This window comes from Leptidea sinapis, chromosome 16 (assembly GCF_905404315.1).
Source record: "Leptidea sinapis chromosome 16, ilLepSina1.1, whole genome shotgun sequence".
In the NCBI taxonomy this organism is placed as follows: Eukaryota; Metazoa; Arthropoda; class Insecta; order Lepidoptera; family Pieridae; genus Leptidea; species Leptidea sinapis.
Genome location: NC_066280.1, coordinates 12404569 through 12419864, shown reverse-complemented (window position 1 = coordinate 12419864; position 15296 = coordinate 12404569). Strand labels below are relative to the sequence as shown.

The following is a 15296-nucleotide window of genomic DNA, read 5'->3' as shown; positions in this document are numbered from 1 at the left end:
GTTATATTTATATCTCTTTTTACCATAACATAACGGAAAGAACTGAAGCTAAAAAATAAAAAAAAATATCGATATTATGCTTGCATTCATCGTGTCCATTAAGGAATTATTTAAAACCATGGATCATAGTCCCATAAACTTATTATACTACCGTAATACACGAACCCCGTGTGAAAGTGAGATAACTATCCGTACATTATAACCTAGATCTGAGAAAGAGAGGGAAGACAATTTTGAAACAATTTAGTGTCCATTAGTCTCCTGACAAATTATACCGCTTTTTAATTTTAGTGTTTTAATCGATATTGTTCTGTGTTTTAACGGATATTATTAATGGTGACGTGTTCTGTATTAGATTGTGTTGTTGTAAATAGCAACAATCCAACTAAAGATATTTTACAGGTCATTACTGATTCTTCGATACTACTTTCGTTATGTTTGTTTTCGTAAGGACTCAATTTTCTTAAGATTATAATCATTTAAGAAGATATAATATTGTATTCGTGAATATGACGCCGTTTATCTGTATTTGTTATAGGGATTGACCAAAAGCAAAATACTACACACTTCACTGTAATGTTCATATTTTAAATTTAGGCCTCACCGTAATAGGCCAGTTTCATCTATCAAAAAAAATTATGAACGTTTGTTATTTAAAGAGTTTTTACCTTAAGAAATACGTATTCAATACTAATTTGTTATAAAACATGAGAATTATTTATATTTGCAAAATTAAAATCGTAGTTTTATTATCTGTATGTCACGTGACCGAAAACGCCTACCACAATTCTGTGACGTCACTATTGCAGAAACAATTATTTAAATTTTGTAGCAACACACCAACGATACGGTCACTTTATAAGTTCATTTTTATATTTATAAAAATCAATAAGCACTGGACATTTCACCTTTCTTTTATGTTATTATGACGTCACGAGCATGGCGGTCTCTTTTTGGCGTGAATATTCATCGTTTAAATTTAAAACATTTTTTAAACGATAAAGAGGAACTATTTTAAGGAATAAAAATACCAGTTGGCTATCAAGTCTTTACGATCATTTTTTAATATATTTTAATAATTCGAAGAATATAGCCTATTGTCTTTGTCTACTACGGTAGTATATTAAGTTTATGCGTAATCCATGATCATGCAGCAATATGTCAAAATATTTTGAACGGTAATGTATAGAGTGCACGATATAATACAGTGTTGTTCAACCAAATTGGCATTCACACATACATCATCAAGACATAATCGTCGGAGACTGAAACCCCGCACATTATCACCGACTAATCGATAAACGATCGTTTTATTCGATTTTATTTTATTGTTTTATATGCATTGCGGTTTATACGGCAGTTGGTTTGGGTTGTTTATATAAATAACCGTTGATTTTCTTGGTTTCCCTTTTAACTGTTGCTATTTGCTTATATAAAAATAATCTTAAATTCATTTATATAATTATAATACTATTAACAAATATAGGAATGGGATGGTTTTTATTGAATATTTACAGTAAACATTCAACAAAATCTATGGTAAAGATTAGGATTTTCAAACAAAATTTCAATATAGGTTATTTCTTAGAAAACAAATTTCAAATAACGTTGTTATATTTAGTATGTAATCGTTGAAATGATTATAAACACTTATTTAATTGGGTGTACATTGATTACTAGAATTTTGATTAATTCATCAAAGATTTAATAAATTATAGATTAAATCCGCTGCTAAGAATTTACCTGAGATATTTATTTAACCACTTTTTGTTAATAATTAAATTAACAGACAGTAAAACACAGGATTTCGGCAGCTGTACTGTACTAAGCAAAGTTTACAGAGCCTTCTATAGCTTTAGCAATTTCTTATCAGTTACAATAATTAACCTGCATACAACAAATTACAGAGTAAATATATTCACAGAGCAAATGCTAATGACGCATGACAAACGCATGATGCATGAAAGGGTCTACGACTAGACTACTAAGGGTTTCAGAAAGAAGACACTAAACAATCCATACAAATATAAAACACTGCCGCATACTCCGAAATGCAATGCAATTTTCAATACAGATAAAAATAAAAGACAGAGAAACATAACAAAATAAGAAGGAAAGAAAGTAGACATGAAAACAAAATGAGAAAGTTTTATCGAGTATTATTTAATTTTGTTTTAAATTACACTTACCAATGACAGCCAGATATTGGTTATAAGTAGTTGATTCTTCTCGTCCTACGGTTAGACGATGTCAACATAAACAGAGAGAAAGGGCGCAGTCAGTATATTGATTAACACCGGGTCACATTGAACAAGGGCGAAGCGGAACGTGAGAGATTCCTGCCAGGAACTTCTCACGCTTCACCTAACACATAATCTATATTTAGGCGAAATGACGAAACAACGATATAACACCAAACTCTTCATGCGACAATGCTGCCGCCGGCAGCGCCCTCTGTCCAACCCCGCCACCTGTAACCGGTATCTCAAAATGTGCCAAAGTGAGACGAAAGTAATCGAATAATTTTGATAGTGCATTTACAAAATTGGTGATCGTGAAGAGATTTTAAAAATTACCGTCTGCAAGGGCGGGGCGGTGAAGGCACCTCGCCCGAACCTACCACTTACCAAATTGAGCCAGACGTTTGTGGTCAGTATTTGATTTTTCTCGTCCTTTATTTGTTTAACAACACGGCGACGCAAGAAGGAAATGAAAAATATAATGATTTATTAATGTTTACTAAAATTCATTGTACTTTACAGTACATTTTGTAATGAAATATATTCTATCCTAAATTTATTCTGACTGTCTCAATATGCTGCCTATATAAATAGAGAAATGTATATCTTTTACTTTAACAATGTTACTACTATCATTATAGTGATCATTTTAAAACTGGCATAGAATTAATAAAAATATATCTACAGTTTTAAAGCAATAGATCTGAAAATATTAATCAAAGACGTCTTAAATATGTGTATTTCGTAACATTACGGCTAACATTAAAACGTAAATTGAGTGAAATACTGTAACGTCATTTTATATGAAAGAAATTTCTATTAAATGCACATTTTCTAAAATGTAAAAAGTGAAAGAAGTTTAATATCTCGCCTTCAAAACCATGCTAGCTGTAAAATAATACTAGCTTCAAAGAAATCACTTAAAAAGACATTAGAGCAACTCATATAGTTTAATTTTTACGATTGCATTTCGTATTTTACGGTGGCAAGGAATGAACACTAATTTAGTTGCAAAATAAAAGTTTTTATTATTTAACAACATTTGAATACTTATATTATATTTAGTTTTTGATGATTAAAATTCAGTCACTATCAACAATGCTATTTAATTTTAAAGTGAAACTTTTATTACATCGTCTCAAACTTTTTTGTCTGTGTGTTGCATTTCGCGTGACGGTCGGGCGGCGCCTATATTTCGCAGCAGCTGACCGTGTAGTATATAGACTATTGCTCATTTAGTTGGAGACTTAGTCTACTTCTATTATTTCCCATTATCATTCCAATTTTCCAAGTAAAAAATTAAGATTAATAAAGCGATTTTTATACCCTTAATGGAATATTATTCCAGAAATTTTTAGTTAAAAGTCTATAATGTGAATAAAAGTTACACTTTTAGCGTGGTTTCATAAAACCACAAAATCCTTTTTTATTATTATAACATATTATATTAATCCTAATAAACTATTATATTTGAGCTTATATAATATTATGTTGCTCTGTTTTTACTTACTCAATATTTTTACTATACACCATCGGCAAATGAAACATGAAAATGCGATCCCTTAATTACAAGTTGACTTCGTTAAACTGAAGCGGTAGCTACTGAAATATCTGGGCTAATGATACTTATTACAAGATCTAATGTCTCAAAGTTGCGATGAAGACCACAATTGCGATGCCGCTCAGATTATTGGGAATTCGAATCCTTAACGGCACCATTATAATGGCAAGGGCGTTTAATTACTAACCATCTGGTGCGATTTGTGTAGGAATCTTCGAAAAATAATATGAAAAGTCTTTATGAATATTTTATAGGTTTAAATGAATACTTTAGAAATACAATTTTTATTTTTATTTTTTTATGGAATAGGAGGACAAACGAGCGAACGGGTCACCTGGTGTTTAGTGATCACCGCCGCCCACATTCTCTTGCAACACCAGAGGAATCACATGAGCGTTGCCGGCCTTTAAGGAAGATGTACGCGCTTTTTTTGAAGGTACCCATGTCGTATCGTCCCGGAAACACCGCCCAAGGAAGCTCATTCCACAGCGTTGTAGTACGCGGAAGAAAGCTCTTTGAAAACCGCACTGTGGAGGACCGCCACACATCCAGATAGTGGGGATGATATCCTAACTTGTGGCGTGTCGTGCGAAGGTGAAATTCGGCGGCAGGAATCAGGTTAAACAGCTCTTCGGAACACTCCCCGTGATAAATGTGGTAGAAGACACACAATGAAGCGACGACTCTACGTAACGCCAAGTGATCCAGCCGTTCGCAGAGCACTGGGTCCCCGACAATTCGAGCTGCTCTGCGTTGCACGCGGGCAAATGGATCGAGCTGATACTGGGTTGCGCCAGACCAGAGATAACAGCAATACTCCATGTGTGGCCGGACCTGCGCTTTGTAGAGCGCTAGCCGGCCCACAGGCTTGAAGGATTGCCGTGCTCTATTGATGACGCCCAGCTTCTTCGAAGCCAATTTGGCTTTGCCCTCCAATAATATTGCTTTAGATAATTGATACTTCTCGGTAGAGCTTCTTGCTGTAAGGGAAAGCATGATAACAAGCCAGGTTTATTACTTTATTGTGAACGACAGCTACTTCGCCGCTTTTTTTCGACCTGTTTATAAGTGTCACAGTCTATAGCAATGACAGTGCAATAATTGTATATTTTTATTAAAAAGAGCGCAAACAAAGAATGCTGGGAGAGTTTCTTGCGCCGCTTCTTCTGTCTGAGAGCACCATTTGTTTCCGAAGAGGTAGTAGTATATTAGAAATGACATGAAAAAGACTTCTAAAGGAATCAATTTTGAGAAAAGAGATGCCTTTTATGCCTTTTATCTAGACACAATACAGGTAATAGAACATAATTAAGTCACACGTAAGTCAGCGGTCTCCTTGAAATAGTAGTAGTAGTAGTAGGTATAACCTGAGTCTGGGCAGAGCCCTAGAGTTGTATACATATATTAAAGATTCATGACACGGACGGCGTGGTGCAGCTATTTGAACTCGGCCAGCGACCAGTCGCGTGGCGTACGGCGTGGCACTCAGTAGTTTTGTCTTCCCAAGATTGCCTAGCAGCTGTGTAAATCGTGTACATGTTTCTTTTGTTTTATGAAAATAAGGGACGAGACGAGCAGGACATTCAGCTGATGGTAATTGATACCCATTACAATGCAGTGCCGCTCAGGATTCTTGAAAAACCCAAAAATTCTGAGCGGCACGATGTTAAGTCTCATTTGCCCAGTAATTTCACTAGCTACGGCACCCTTCAGACCGAAACACAGTTAAGTTTACACATTACTGTAACAATCACGGCAGAAATAGGCGCCCTTGTGGTACCCATTACCTAGCCGGCTTCCTGTGCAAATGAGCATCCCACTGGTATGTTTGTGTGTGCGAGCGTAGGTTCGGGCACTCTAGTACGAAGTTTAAGTAGTGTTCCATTACTGCATTGTGATCTAGACGAATAAATTATCTATATATTACTTGTAATTAAAATTGAAAAATAGTGGTGTAATTATAAAACAACGTTACAGTATCATAACGGTACCAGTATGTTAGCTATAGGTACATATACTAACGATTATAATTAACATAATATATAAATCAAAAATACACATATTTAAATCAAAAACACATAGCGATTAAATTGATCGAGCGACAACTGAGGTCCGTATTACTTTGTATAAATTAATATTATAATACTGACACTCTTTTACACAAATTATCTTGCCCCAATAGCCTGTACTATGGGTACAAGATAACTATATAATTGATACAATATACAACTCAAACATACATAAATACATATAAATATCCTTGACTCGGAAACAAACATCCATATTCCTCATATAAATGATTGCACCTACCGGGATTAGAACCCCAGGACCTATCTAGCTTAATAGTCAGGGTCACTAACCATTCGGCTATATGGGTCGTTAAATTTATTATATAGAACGTGTATCCAATCTATTACAATAATTAGAAGATGAACTCATAAGACAACAGAACTATGTAATTTCCTTTTTAAACTTTAAAGGGAGCTTTCGTTTGACGTGTTTTTATAAAAGTGCAATAAAATACATGAAAGGAAATTTATACACAAATAAATACTTATGTTTACTAAATGAAGATTATAATATATTTATGACAAAGTCAAAAAATCTTTATTCACTGTAAAACTTTATAAGTAATTTAGTGCAAGTCAGGATGAAATACAAAAGTTACAATTCAAAAGTTGCATTCAAATGAGTATAACAATATTCATTAACAAAATTTAGAACATTAATTCCAACTATCTTTATCATTCAAATAATCTTTCACATTATATTAGGACTTAGATGTTAATTTATTTTATACTATACATTTAAATTTTTTAATAGGTAATATTTTAATATTATTCAATTTCAAAAAACCTAACTTAATGCTCGACATTCCAATATCCAAAGTTATTAGCAAAAATTAAACACAGTATTATAAATTTGATGAGAACCTATCAACAAGATGTAATTAAATAAAAATTGAGAAAAATCTGCTCGCGAAAGCTCCTGCCTTATTTATGACTGAAGGCTTGCGTCTAAGCTCACGTGTAATCAAACTTTAAGAGGTATTCTGAGACGCAGACAATGTAGATCTTTGCTATACAGCCCCAAGTTCCTAGTATATGCATAAGAGAATATCCAATATAATACAATCTGAAGATAAAATTAAAACGACTCGTTAAATCACGCTAAAACTACTGGACGGATTAATAAAGGAGACTCACCATTTGATCTAGAATTTTAAGTGGATATTTAAAGGCTACTCATATGTTAATAGCTTTTGCTTTTCTATACCGTAGTATTGGTAAGATAAGTTTACCAAAGCCTTGCACGAATGCAACGGACATGTTTTATTTGCAGCGAAAACGAAAATATGTTGTTTCTTACTTTTTGTTTAATTCTTTTTTCTTATCTACAAAACATTGTCTGCATCTCAGATGAAAAATAATCTTAAATTTGGTAATGCAACAATTTTGTTTATTTACAAAAGACATAGGCAATTGAAAACTTACCACATCAATTATCTGTTGTAAGGTGAGGCCGAATTTAACTTCAAGCGGCTCGCTCTCATTGGCGACAGGACGTTCCAGAGTGTTGTATGAAGCTAGCAAATTGTTTAGTAGCCGCTTCTCATGTGGACCTTGTTCCGAAACTAGAAACAATAAAACAATAATTAATTTATGTTCAACATACGGTGATCACCTACCGGTGACGTAGTGTTGGTAGGCTCTCCACAAGATGGACCGACAATCTGGTCAAGATCGCCGGAATACGTTGGATGAGGGCAGTACAGGACCGATCGTCGTGGAAATCAGTGGGGGAAGCCTTTGTTCAGCAGTGGACGTCTTCCGGCTGATGATGATACTCATTTGCATTTTATATACTATAAACACTATTTAGTTTGTTTGTCTAAATCAGTTGCCAGTTCTAACAAAAATTTACAATTTTTTATCAAAGTCATTGTTTCTCGACTTAAATTGTTAAATTACTAGTTTGTTACTATCTGATTTGAAAGTAGTTGAGTTAAAATCAGTCTGCAGTCAGTAAATAGTATGATAAGTTTCAACTGTTATTTTACTGCCATACATTTTAAACAGGCAGTGTCTACCACAAGAACGGTCTCTAAATACAATATCACTGAACGTTACTTAAAACTACTCAAGAAATCAAATCCTTAAAATATACATAAATATTCAATCGTAAGAGCCGAGGTGCGTGACGTACAGTTTTTTCGTTTTGCTGCATCTTTTATGAACTGTGTGAGAACGAAGCATAGACACGAATAATAAAATACGACCGCCCAGAGACACCGCAACAAATTGTCCAAATCCATGTAGTACTCTAGGCGACCCTCACGTAGAGTAATGGCTGTATAACCTCTCTAACCACACCTGTACTAGAGTTATGACCGTTCTTAATTCAACGACAGTAAGACCAATTTAGTTCGGAGTTTCAGACATTCACTTGTCCGGCTCGAAGGACCAACGATAAACACTCATTTTCGGAGCTTAGATCGCTCGTGTGACGTGTGGAGGTTCAACGTTGTTTAATACCTGGATATCTCGGGTAAGATATATGAATGTGGTAATTCAGGTGATTTAGGAAATACGTTTTGAATAGATAAAGTGGAAACGGTCTACTAGAAAGCATTGTAATTAATTAAACAACCTAATGGAAATATATGGCTGCGTAAATATTTTCTGTTTAAGGGATATGATTGCAATTTAATTAACTTTCAGTTAATGTTTCACCTGACCTTTAATTTAATTCTTTGCAATACTTCAAGATCAAGGTGATGATATTGAAATTTCGCATATAAACGTCATTTATTTAGACGTTTTCGACGTAAATAGTAGATATTATTCTATTAAAATAGAGATCTCATTTATTAATCAGCTACATGAATGCCCATAAGGTTTCTTTATTTAAAAAAATGTTTAATTCGAGTATCGAGTAATTTAAAACTCATGTCAGATTAATACGAATTATTTATTATAAATAAAATTATTAGGAAAATCAGGTTTATGCGACAAGAATGCTATGGAATTCCAAAGAATAGTTGAAATATTTTAGGGATTCACCTCAGAATTAGGACAAATAATTATTAAGCTACATATATATATACTAAAAGAAGTTTCGTCTTATTTCTAGATCTATAGTAAGTACATCTTATTCAAATAGACCACATAATAGTGCTCACGACGATATGTCACTGGTAGGTAACGTAATAATTCTAACATAATCCTCAAACACAATTAAACTGCTGTTTCAGGTATCGTTAATATAGCCGGCTTGCTCGGAATCAGCTGGCTAGGTCTGGATTAGCCGGTTTGGCCGCTATTATTGTCTGAGGTGAACAGTTGTATTGTCTTCGCCTCGATTATAATTCATGACTTGGCTGGCAATTGAATAAGCTGTGCGGTGTCTGAATAATGAAATATTTTCCGATTGTATTTTTCTCCCAAATCGAAATTTATAATGTATTAATAATTCAAATATAGATAAATTTTCTATAAAAATACTTTACAATTGGATAATATCGGCATCAAATTCAAATTAATAAAATATATATCGCGAGTGTCCGTCATAATATCTCATATAATATCGTCTATCTTAATATATATAAATTACGTGACACATTGTTTGTCCGCGATGGACTCCTAAACTAATGAACGGATTTAAATGGGGATTGCTTCATGGAGTGCAGTTAGGTCCAACTTGAGAGATAGGATACTTTTTATTTCGATTTGGGATCCATAATTATTTTTATTTCCAATATTTGTTTGATATGGACATATTTTCTGTGAGAGAATTGACGCACGGTTTGACAGTTCTGCTGTGAAACAATTTCATTATAACAACAAGGAGCATACGTTACGAAATAATTCTTGATGTTATGAAAAATTATTGACAAACACAGAATTTTATTTATTATGCACAGTGCAACGTCTGTCGGGTCAGCTAGTATATTATAAAACATATTCCTTCGCCGCGTCTGTCTGTCTGTCTGTTCGCGATTAACTTAAAACTACACCTATCTTTACGCTGTTTTCACCAACGGATAGCTTGGTTCTTGAGGAAGGTTTAAATATATAATTTGATAAATTTTTGTATATATTAACGAAATTTGTTGGAGATGTCGGAAGAAATAAGCCGTCTGGGAGCTTTGAACGAAAACGTTTTCTAAAACCTTTGTTATATAACAAAATAATGTATTGTGGAATTGTATATCTTATACAGGTCTACAAAAAAATCGATGGCATATGTCTATCTCTTATAGATAACATACTATATATGTTTCAATATTTTCAACATTGGCAAAATTATAAAGCGGTAATGTAAAAGTCGTTTGAACAAATACGATATTAATCGTTATCATTTCGGCTCAGCTAGTTACAATATAAAAATACTGACTGGAATATAATCGCATTTGCTTTAATATCACGAAATATGTGTTACCATCATCCGGATAAGTTTAAAAGCAAACAGTTGCTTAAAACGTAGTGGATTTCGGCTATCTCCGTTTTTTACCATCATGTCATCTGTCAATCTATCAATGACTGCACATTTCATACAATCGAGTGAATCTCTTTTTCTTAGAGAGTTTCGCTAGGCTGGGCGTATTTCTTATCACATTAATTACCTGAAGTCTTCATAGCATGATCATAATTTGGTACGTTTAAGTAAGCGGATTTTGTTGTTCGTCACACGTACAAGCAACCATGAAATATATACAGTAATTATTGTGACCCGTTAGCATTGTCTAAACATTTGATTAATAATTATCACAGATTGTCAACAAGCGGTCGATCATCATAATATTAATGCCGTTGTTCAATTAGCAATTAAAGCGAATTATCATAAATTACGTTATTAATTATTCGACTATCGGATAGTTATACACTACTGGATTGCATTATTGACGACCCATATAGCCATGTGGTTAGTGACCCCACTGAGCTAGAGGTCCCGGGTTTGAATCCCGGTAACAACATTTATATAATGAATGGATGATATTTTTTTATATAAGAGTGAGGTGGGAGTATACTATTTTCTTGAAGGTCCCTAAGTCGGATCGGTTCGGAAAGAAATATTGTGCAAAACGGTTGTGGAATACCAACGCACCAAGCTTTCAAATAAAAAAAAAATATTGAAATCGGTTCACCCATTCGGTTTTTTGAATTCGGTTGAAAACCGATTAAAATTTAATTACAAAGAAAATTTATTTAAGATGTAGGCTATATGTCTTGTTCAACTCTTCTGTAGATGAAGCCACAACCTTAGAGTTAAACAAGACTTATGAACGTGACTCACAGTCCGTTCGAGTCCGGCATTGTTCATATATTTTGTTTTCAAATTTAATTCGATATCATTATAATTGTTCTATTTTTATCTGAATAATTACACCCTGTGTAGCTAAAATTCAACGTTTAACTCACATCTATTCAAGAATTTACAATCTGACCACAACCCACATACAAGTTGACAATTACTCCGGAAATATACACATTCAGTTTGCGAAAGCATTTTAACTTACACGAGCCAACTTAATTAAAATGTCTATTGCATGGACGCAATCGCGCTGGCCAGAAACCAAATTAATTTCTCCACCATTTGTAGGCATATTTGATTTTCTATTGAGATCTCTTTGAAACATTTTAATTTTTACAAGAATATTGAGAGGTAAGTAAAAAAAGAAAGTTATTAAAGTTAATTTGAATTTGTATACTTCGGAAGTTTGTTTACGAGAGATGGAAATTGTAAAGGTGGCATTGAAAGGAGAGTGAAAGTGAATACTAATAGTGTCAAACGCGTTTATATGAAGACAGAATGGCTTCAATATATGCTCGTTCATAGAAGCGTGGTGTGAAGAAGAATAAAAGTGTTCTATATGAAAGCTTTGCGTAGTACCAGTGGGAGGCTTCTTCGAACAGGATGCCGGCTAGATTACGGGTACCACAACGGCGCCTTTTTCTGCCGTGAAGATTTTTTTTATGAAAATAAGGGACGAGATGATCAGGACGTTCAGCGGATAGTAATTAATACTCCCTACCCATTACAATGCAGTGCCGCTCAGGATTCTTGAAATACCCAAAAATTCTGAGCGTCACTACAATTGCACTCGTCACCTTGAGACATAAGATGTTAAGTCTCATTTGCCCAGTAATTCCACTAGCTACGGCGACCTTCAGACCGAAACACAGTAATGTTTACAGATTACTTGCTTTACGGCAGAAATAGGCGCCGTTGTGGTACCCATAATCTAGCCGGCTTTCTGTGCAAAGGACCACTGGTATAATAGTAGAATAGATCCTAGATTCATTTAAAGTCTCTTCGTGTCTTTTCTCGACGTTTTCAAACACGTATTTTATAATGTTGCATTATCTGTCTCGTTAAGATTCGGTATGCAAGAATTCTTATACATTCACTTAGAGCTTCTTGCTGCTAGGCTCCGCATGAAAACAGGCTAGTCTTATTGCTTTAGTGTGCATGACAAGCTACGTCTTACACTCGCGATATGTATGTCACTTTGTCACACACATTGTTTTACTTCCATCTGTTTCTCTTCTCATTCTATTTGTATATTACTATGGGGTCAGGCTGCTGACATTGATATAGTGTTTGCTCTGCAAAAGAGAGCTGTTCGTGCTATATATCAGCTTGGTTATAGACAGTCTCTCAAAGAAAAATTTAAAGAAATAAATATTATGACTGTTCATTGTCAGTACATTTATGAAAATTTTATATATGTTCACAAAAATCGTCACCTTTTTGCTCTTAATAGTGATTTTCATTATTATAACACTAGAAATAAGGGATTGCTTGTAACTAATTCTAGTAGGCTTCATAAGATACATAATAGCTTTAAGGGTAAATGTATACACTTCTATAATAAAGTCCCAGCCACTGTTCAGGCATTATCTATAAATAGATTTAAATGTTTTATAAAAAAATGGCTCTGTCGTAAATCCTATTACTCCACTGCTGAATATCTAAATGATCGGACAGCCTGGGACTAGATCGTGATTATTTTATAGCGATAGAAATGACTGTACAATATTGTATATTTTTATTGAAAAGAGCGCAAAAAAAGAATGCTGGGAGAGTTTCTTGCGCCGCTTCTTTTCTCTCAGAGCGCCATTTGTTTCCGAAGCGGTAGTAGTATCTAGTAGTATAAGAAATGACATCAAAATAATTCTAAACTAATCAATTTTGAGAAAATAAATGCCTTTTATGCCATTTATGCCTTTTTATTTATATATATTATTTCTCATTCTATAGTAACAAATTAAGTAAATAAATAAAACACTTCTCTCACATTATATTGATCTAACAATACTATTATGTATAAATTTCACTAAGAGTATTAGAAAAGGCGAGAGCTACCTTTAACTATATGGATGCACATGATCTAGGACTCGGCATCAAATCTGAAGATATCTCATATGATACAGACAGTTCTGATGGCGAAGGGACAACAAGAAGTGTGAAGAAACTCAAAATAAATGGTGTCAACATAAAACTATATACAATAAGTGTTGTGAAATTAAAGTGTTCTCTCCAGCAAAGCAATCTTGCTGAAAATAGTGGTTAACAGTTAAACGCTATTTTATTCGACATGTTCCGAGATGTTACAGTCTATCTAGATGTATAAGTTATCTTAAAAGCACAGCACTGGAACTAGCCTTTATCATTCATGTATTCTTTCTCCGCGAAGTTAGACGACGTAAGAAGCGGCTTAGAATAACTACTAGGAATACATAAATTTACAAGTACAGACAAGAAAGCTAGAGCAAAAATAACAATGGATTGCGAAGTTAACAAGTTAGAGTCAGAATGAGACATAAAAGAGAAATAAATGAAATAAAATATAAAGTAGTCGTAGTCGGTAAGCCGAGGATGACACAAACCGATGTACGGATTTCTCTAAGCCTTTTATGTGGCCCTGGTTCATCGCTTTCTTTGTATTCTCTGAATGGAGTGGATTATACTCAAGTAGTCGAAATTAACTAACGTTTGCTTGTATTAGATTATGTTTTAGTATCCAGATATTGTGTCTTTTCTAATTTTGAAAATATAAATGACTGCCGTTCCCAATATTCAGTCTATCTCCGGTTGTGGCCTACTTGAGATAAAAATCGTAACTATCGTTGACTTTTCTGTCCCAATAAACTGATCGACAGTTACGCATCTTATCCGTACACGCTGTATGTCAATGGGACGACGTATAGCTTACCAGCGATAGAAGTTTGTATGGAAATTGCAATTCACGCGTCTTATCGACGATATTGGGACAGCTTCAGATTATTGACAGCTAATTACTGACAGTAGACGATAGTAATTTTCTCTCTATCTGTAGATAGTATATTAGGAACGATCGTAAGTCAATCAATATTCCAGTAATGACACTAGCTGTAGTATACTGAATCGATACTAGATACTAATAAGAAGCAAAAATCCAAATTTTTGTCTATGTCAATACTCGAAACAAACATAAACTCGCAATTCCATCTAGTAGGCTCCGTAAAATGGCTAAATCTTTTAAAGTGGATTGTGTTATATTTTATAATAAACCTCCAAATGATATTAAAATATTACCAGTTAAAATATTTAAGTGTATCGTAAAAAATAAATTAACATCTAAGGCATATTATAATGTGAAAGATTATTTGAATGATAAAGATAGTTGGGATTAATGTTTCTAAATGTATTGTTAATGAATATTGTTATACTCATTTGAATGCTATTGTAACTTTTGTACTTCATCCAGACTTGCACTAAATAACTTATAAAGTTTTTCAATGAATAAAGCAGTAATGTGTAAGCATTATTGTGTTGCGGTCAGAAGGGCGCCTTAACTAGTGAAATTGCTGGGCAAATGAGACTTAACATCTTATGTCTCAAGGAGACAAGCGTAATTGTAGTGCCGCTTAGAAATTTTGGGTTTTTCAAGAATCCGGAGTGGCACTGCATTGTAATGGGCAGAGCGCACCAATTACCATCAGCTGATTGATCTGCTTATCTCGTTCCTTATTTTTATAAAAAAAGACGGTGTTCGACGTAATATAATAATCACCCAGACGTAAAGAAAAATGTTGTAATATAAATAATCAGTGGATATCAATCTAATGGTTGACTGTTTATTGAGGGTACTTTTATATTTTTGTAGGAATACTACTTTCACTTATAGTGTAAGAAGGCAGAAACACTACTTCTCTTATTGTGTTAGTAAGTTTTCGTTTCATTTGGTTATGTGCCAACTAGTCGGTCACTGACCTCTCGCGTCGTATACACGAAAATATATTCAAGGCTTCATAAATATTTCAGTCTGTCTAAAGTTACTATTACTTATTAGTTTTTTTCAATCATACCATGATGTGGGACTCGAATCCGTGACATCTCGCGTTCCGTGTGAGTGATCTTCCAACTGAGCCAATCGTTCGAGTAACGCATGTTTGATAAATCTTGTATGCTTTGTTCAACTCTCAGGTTGTGGCTTCATTTACAGCATC

At 34.0% G+C, this 15296-nt stretch overlaps 1 protein-coding gene across 2 annotated transcripts in view; it reads right to left on the bottom strand.

Annotated features, from left to right (window-relative positions):
- Nucleotides 1-15296, bottom strand: part of LOC126968697 (neuronal acetylcholine receptor subunit alpha-7) — a 175554-nt gene that overhangs the window by 41829 nt on the left and 118429 nt on the right. Inside the window, exons 2-3 of one of the 2 annotated variants that reach the window (XM_050813765.1) lie at nucleotides 7296-7435; nucleotides 2628-2672 (exon numbers count right to left, since the gene is read on the bottom strand). In XM_050813765.1, the coding sequence (XP_050669722.1) occupies nucleotides 2628-2672; nucleotides 7296-7435 (185 nt within the window). Of the gene's footprint in view, nucleotides 1-2189; nucleotides 2235-2627; nucleotides 2673-7295; nucleotides 7436-15296 lie in introns of both variants that reach the window. The other variant, XM_050813764.1, reaches the window with a different exon arrangement.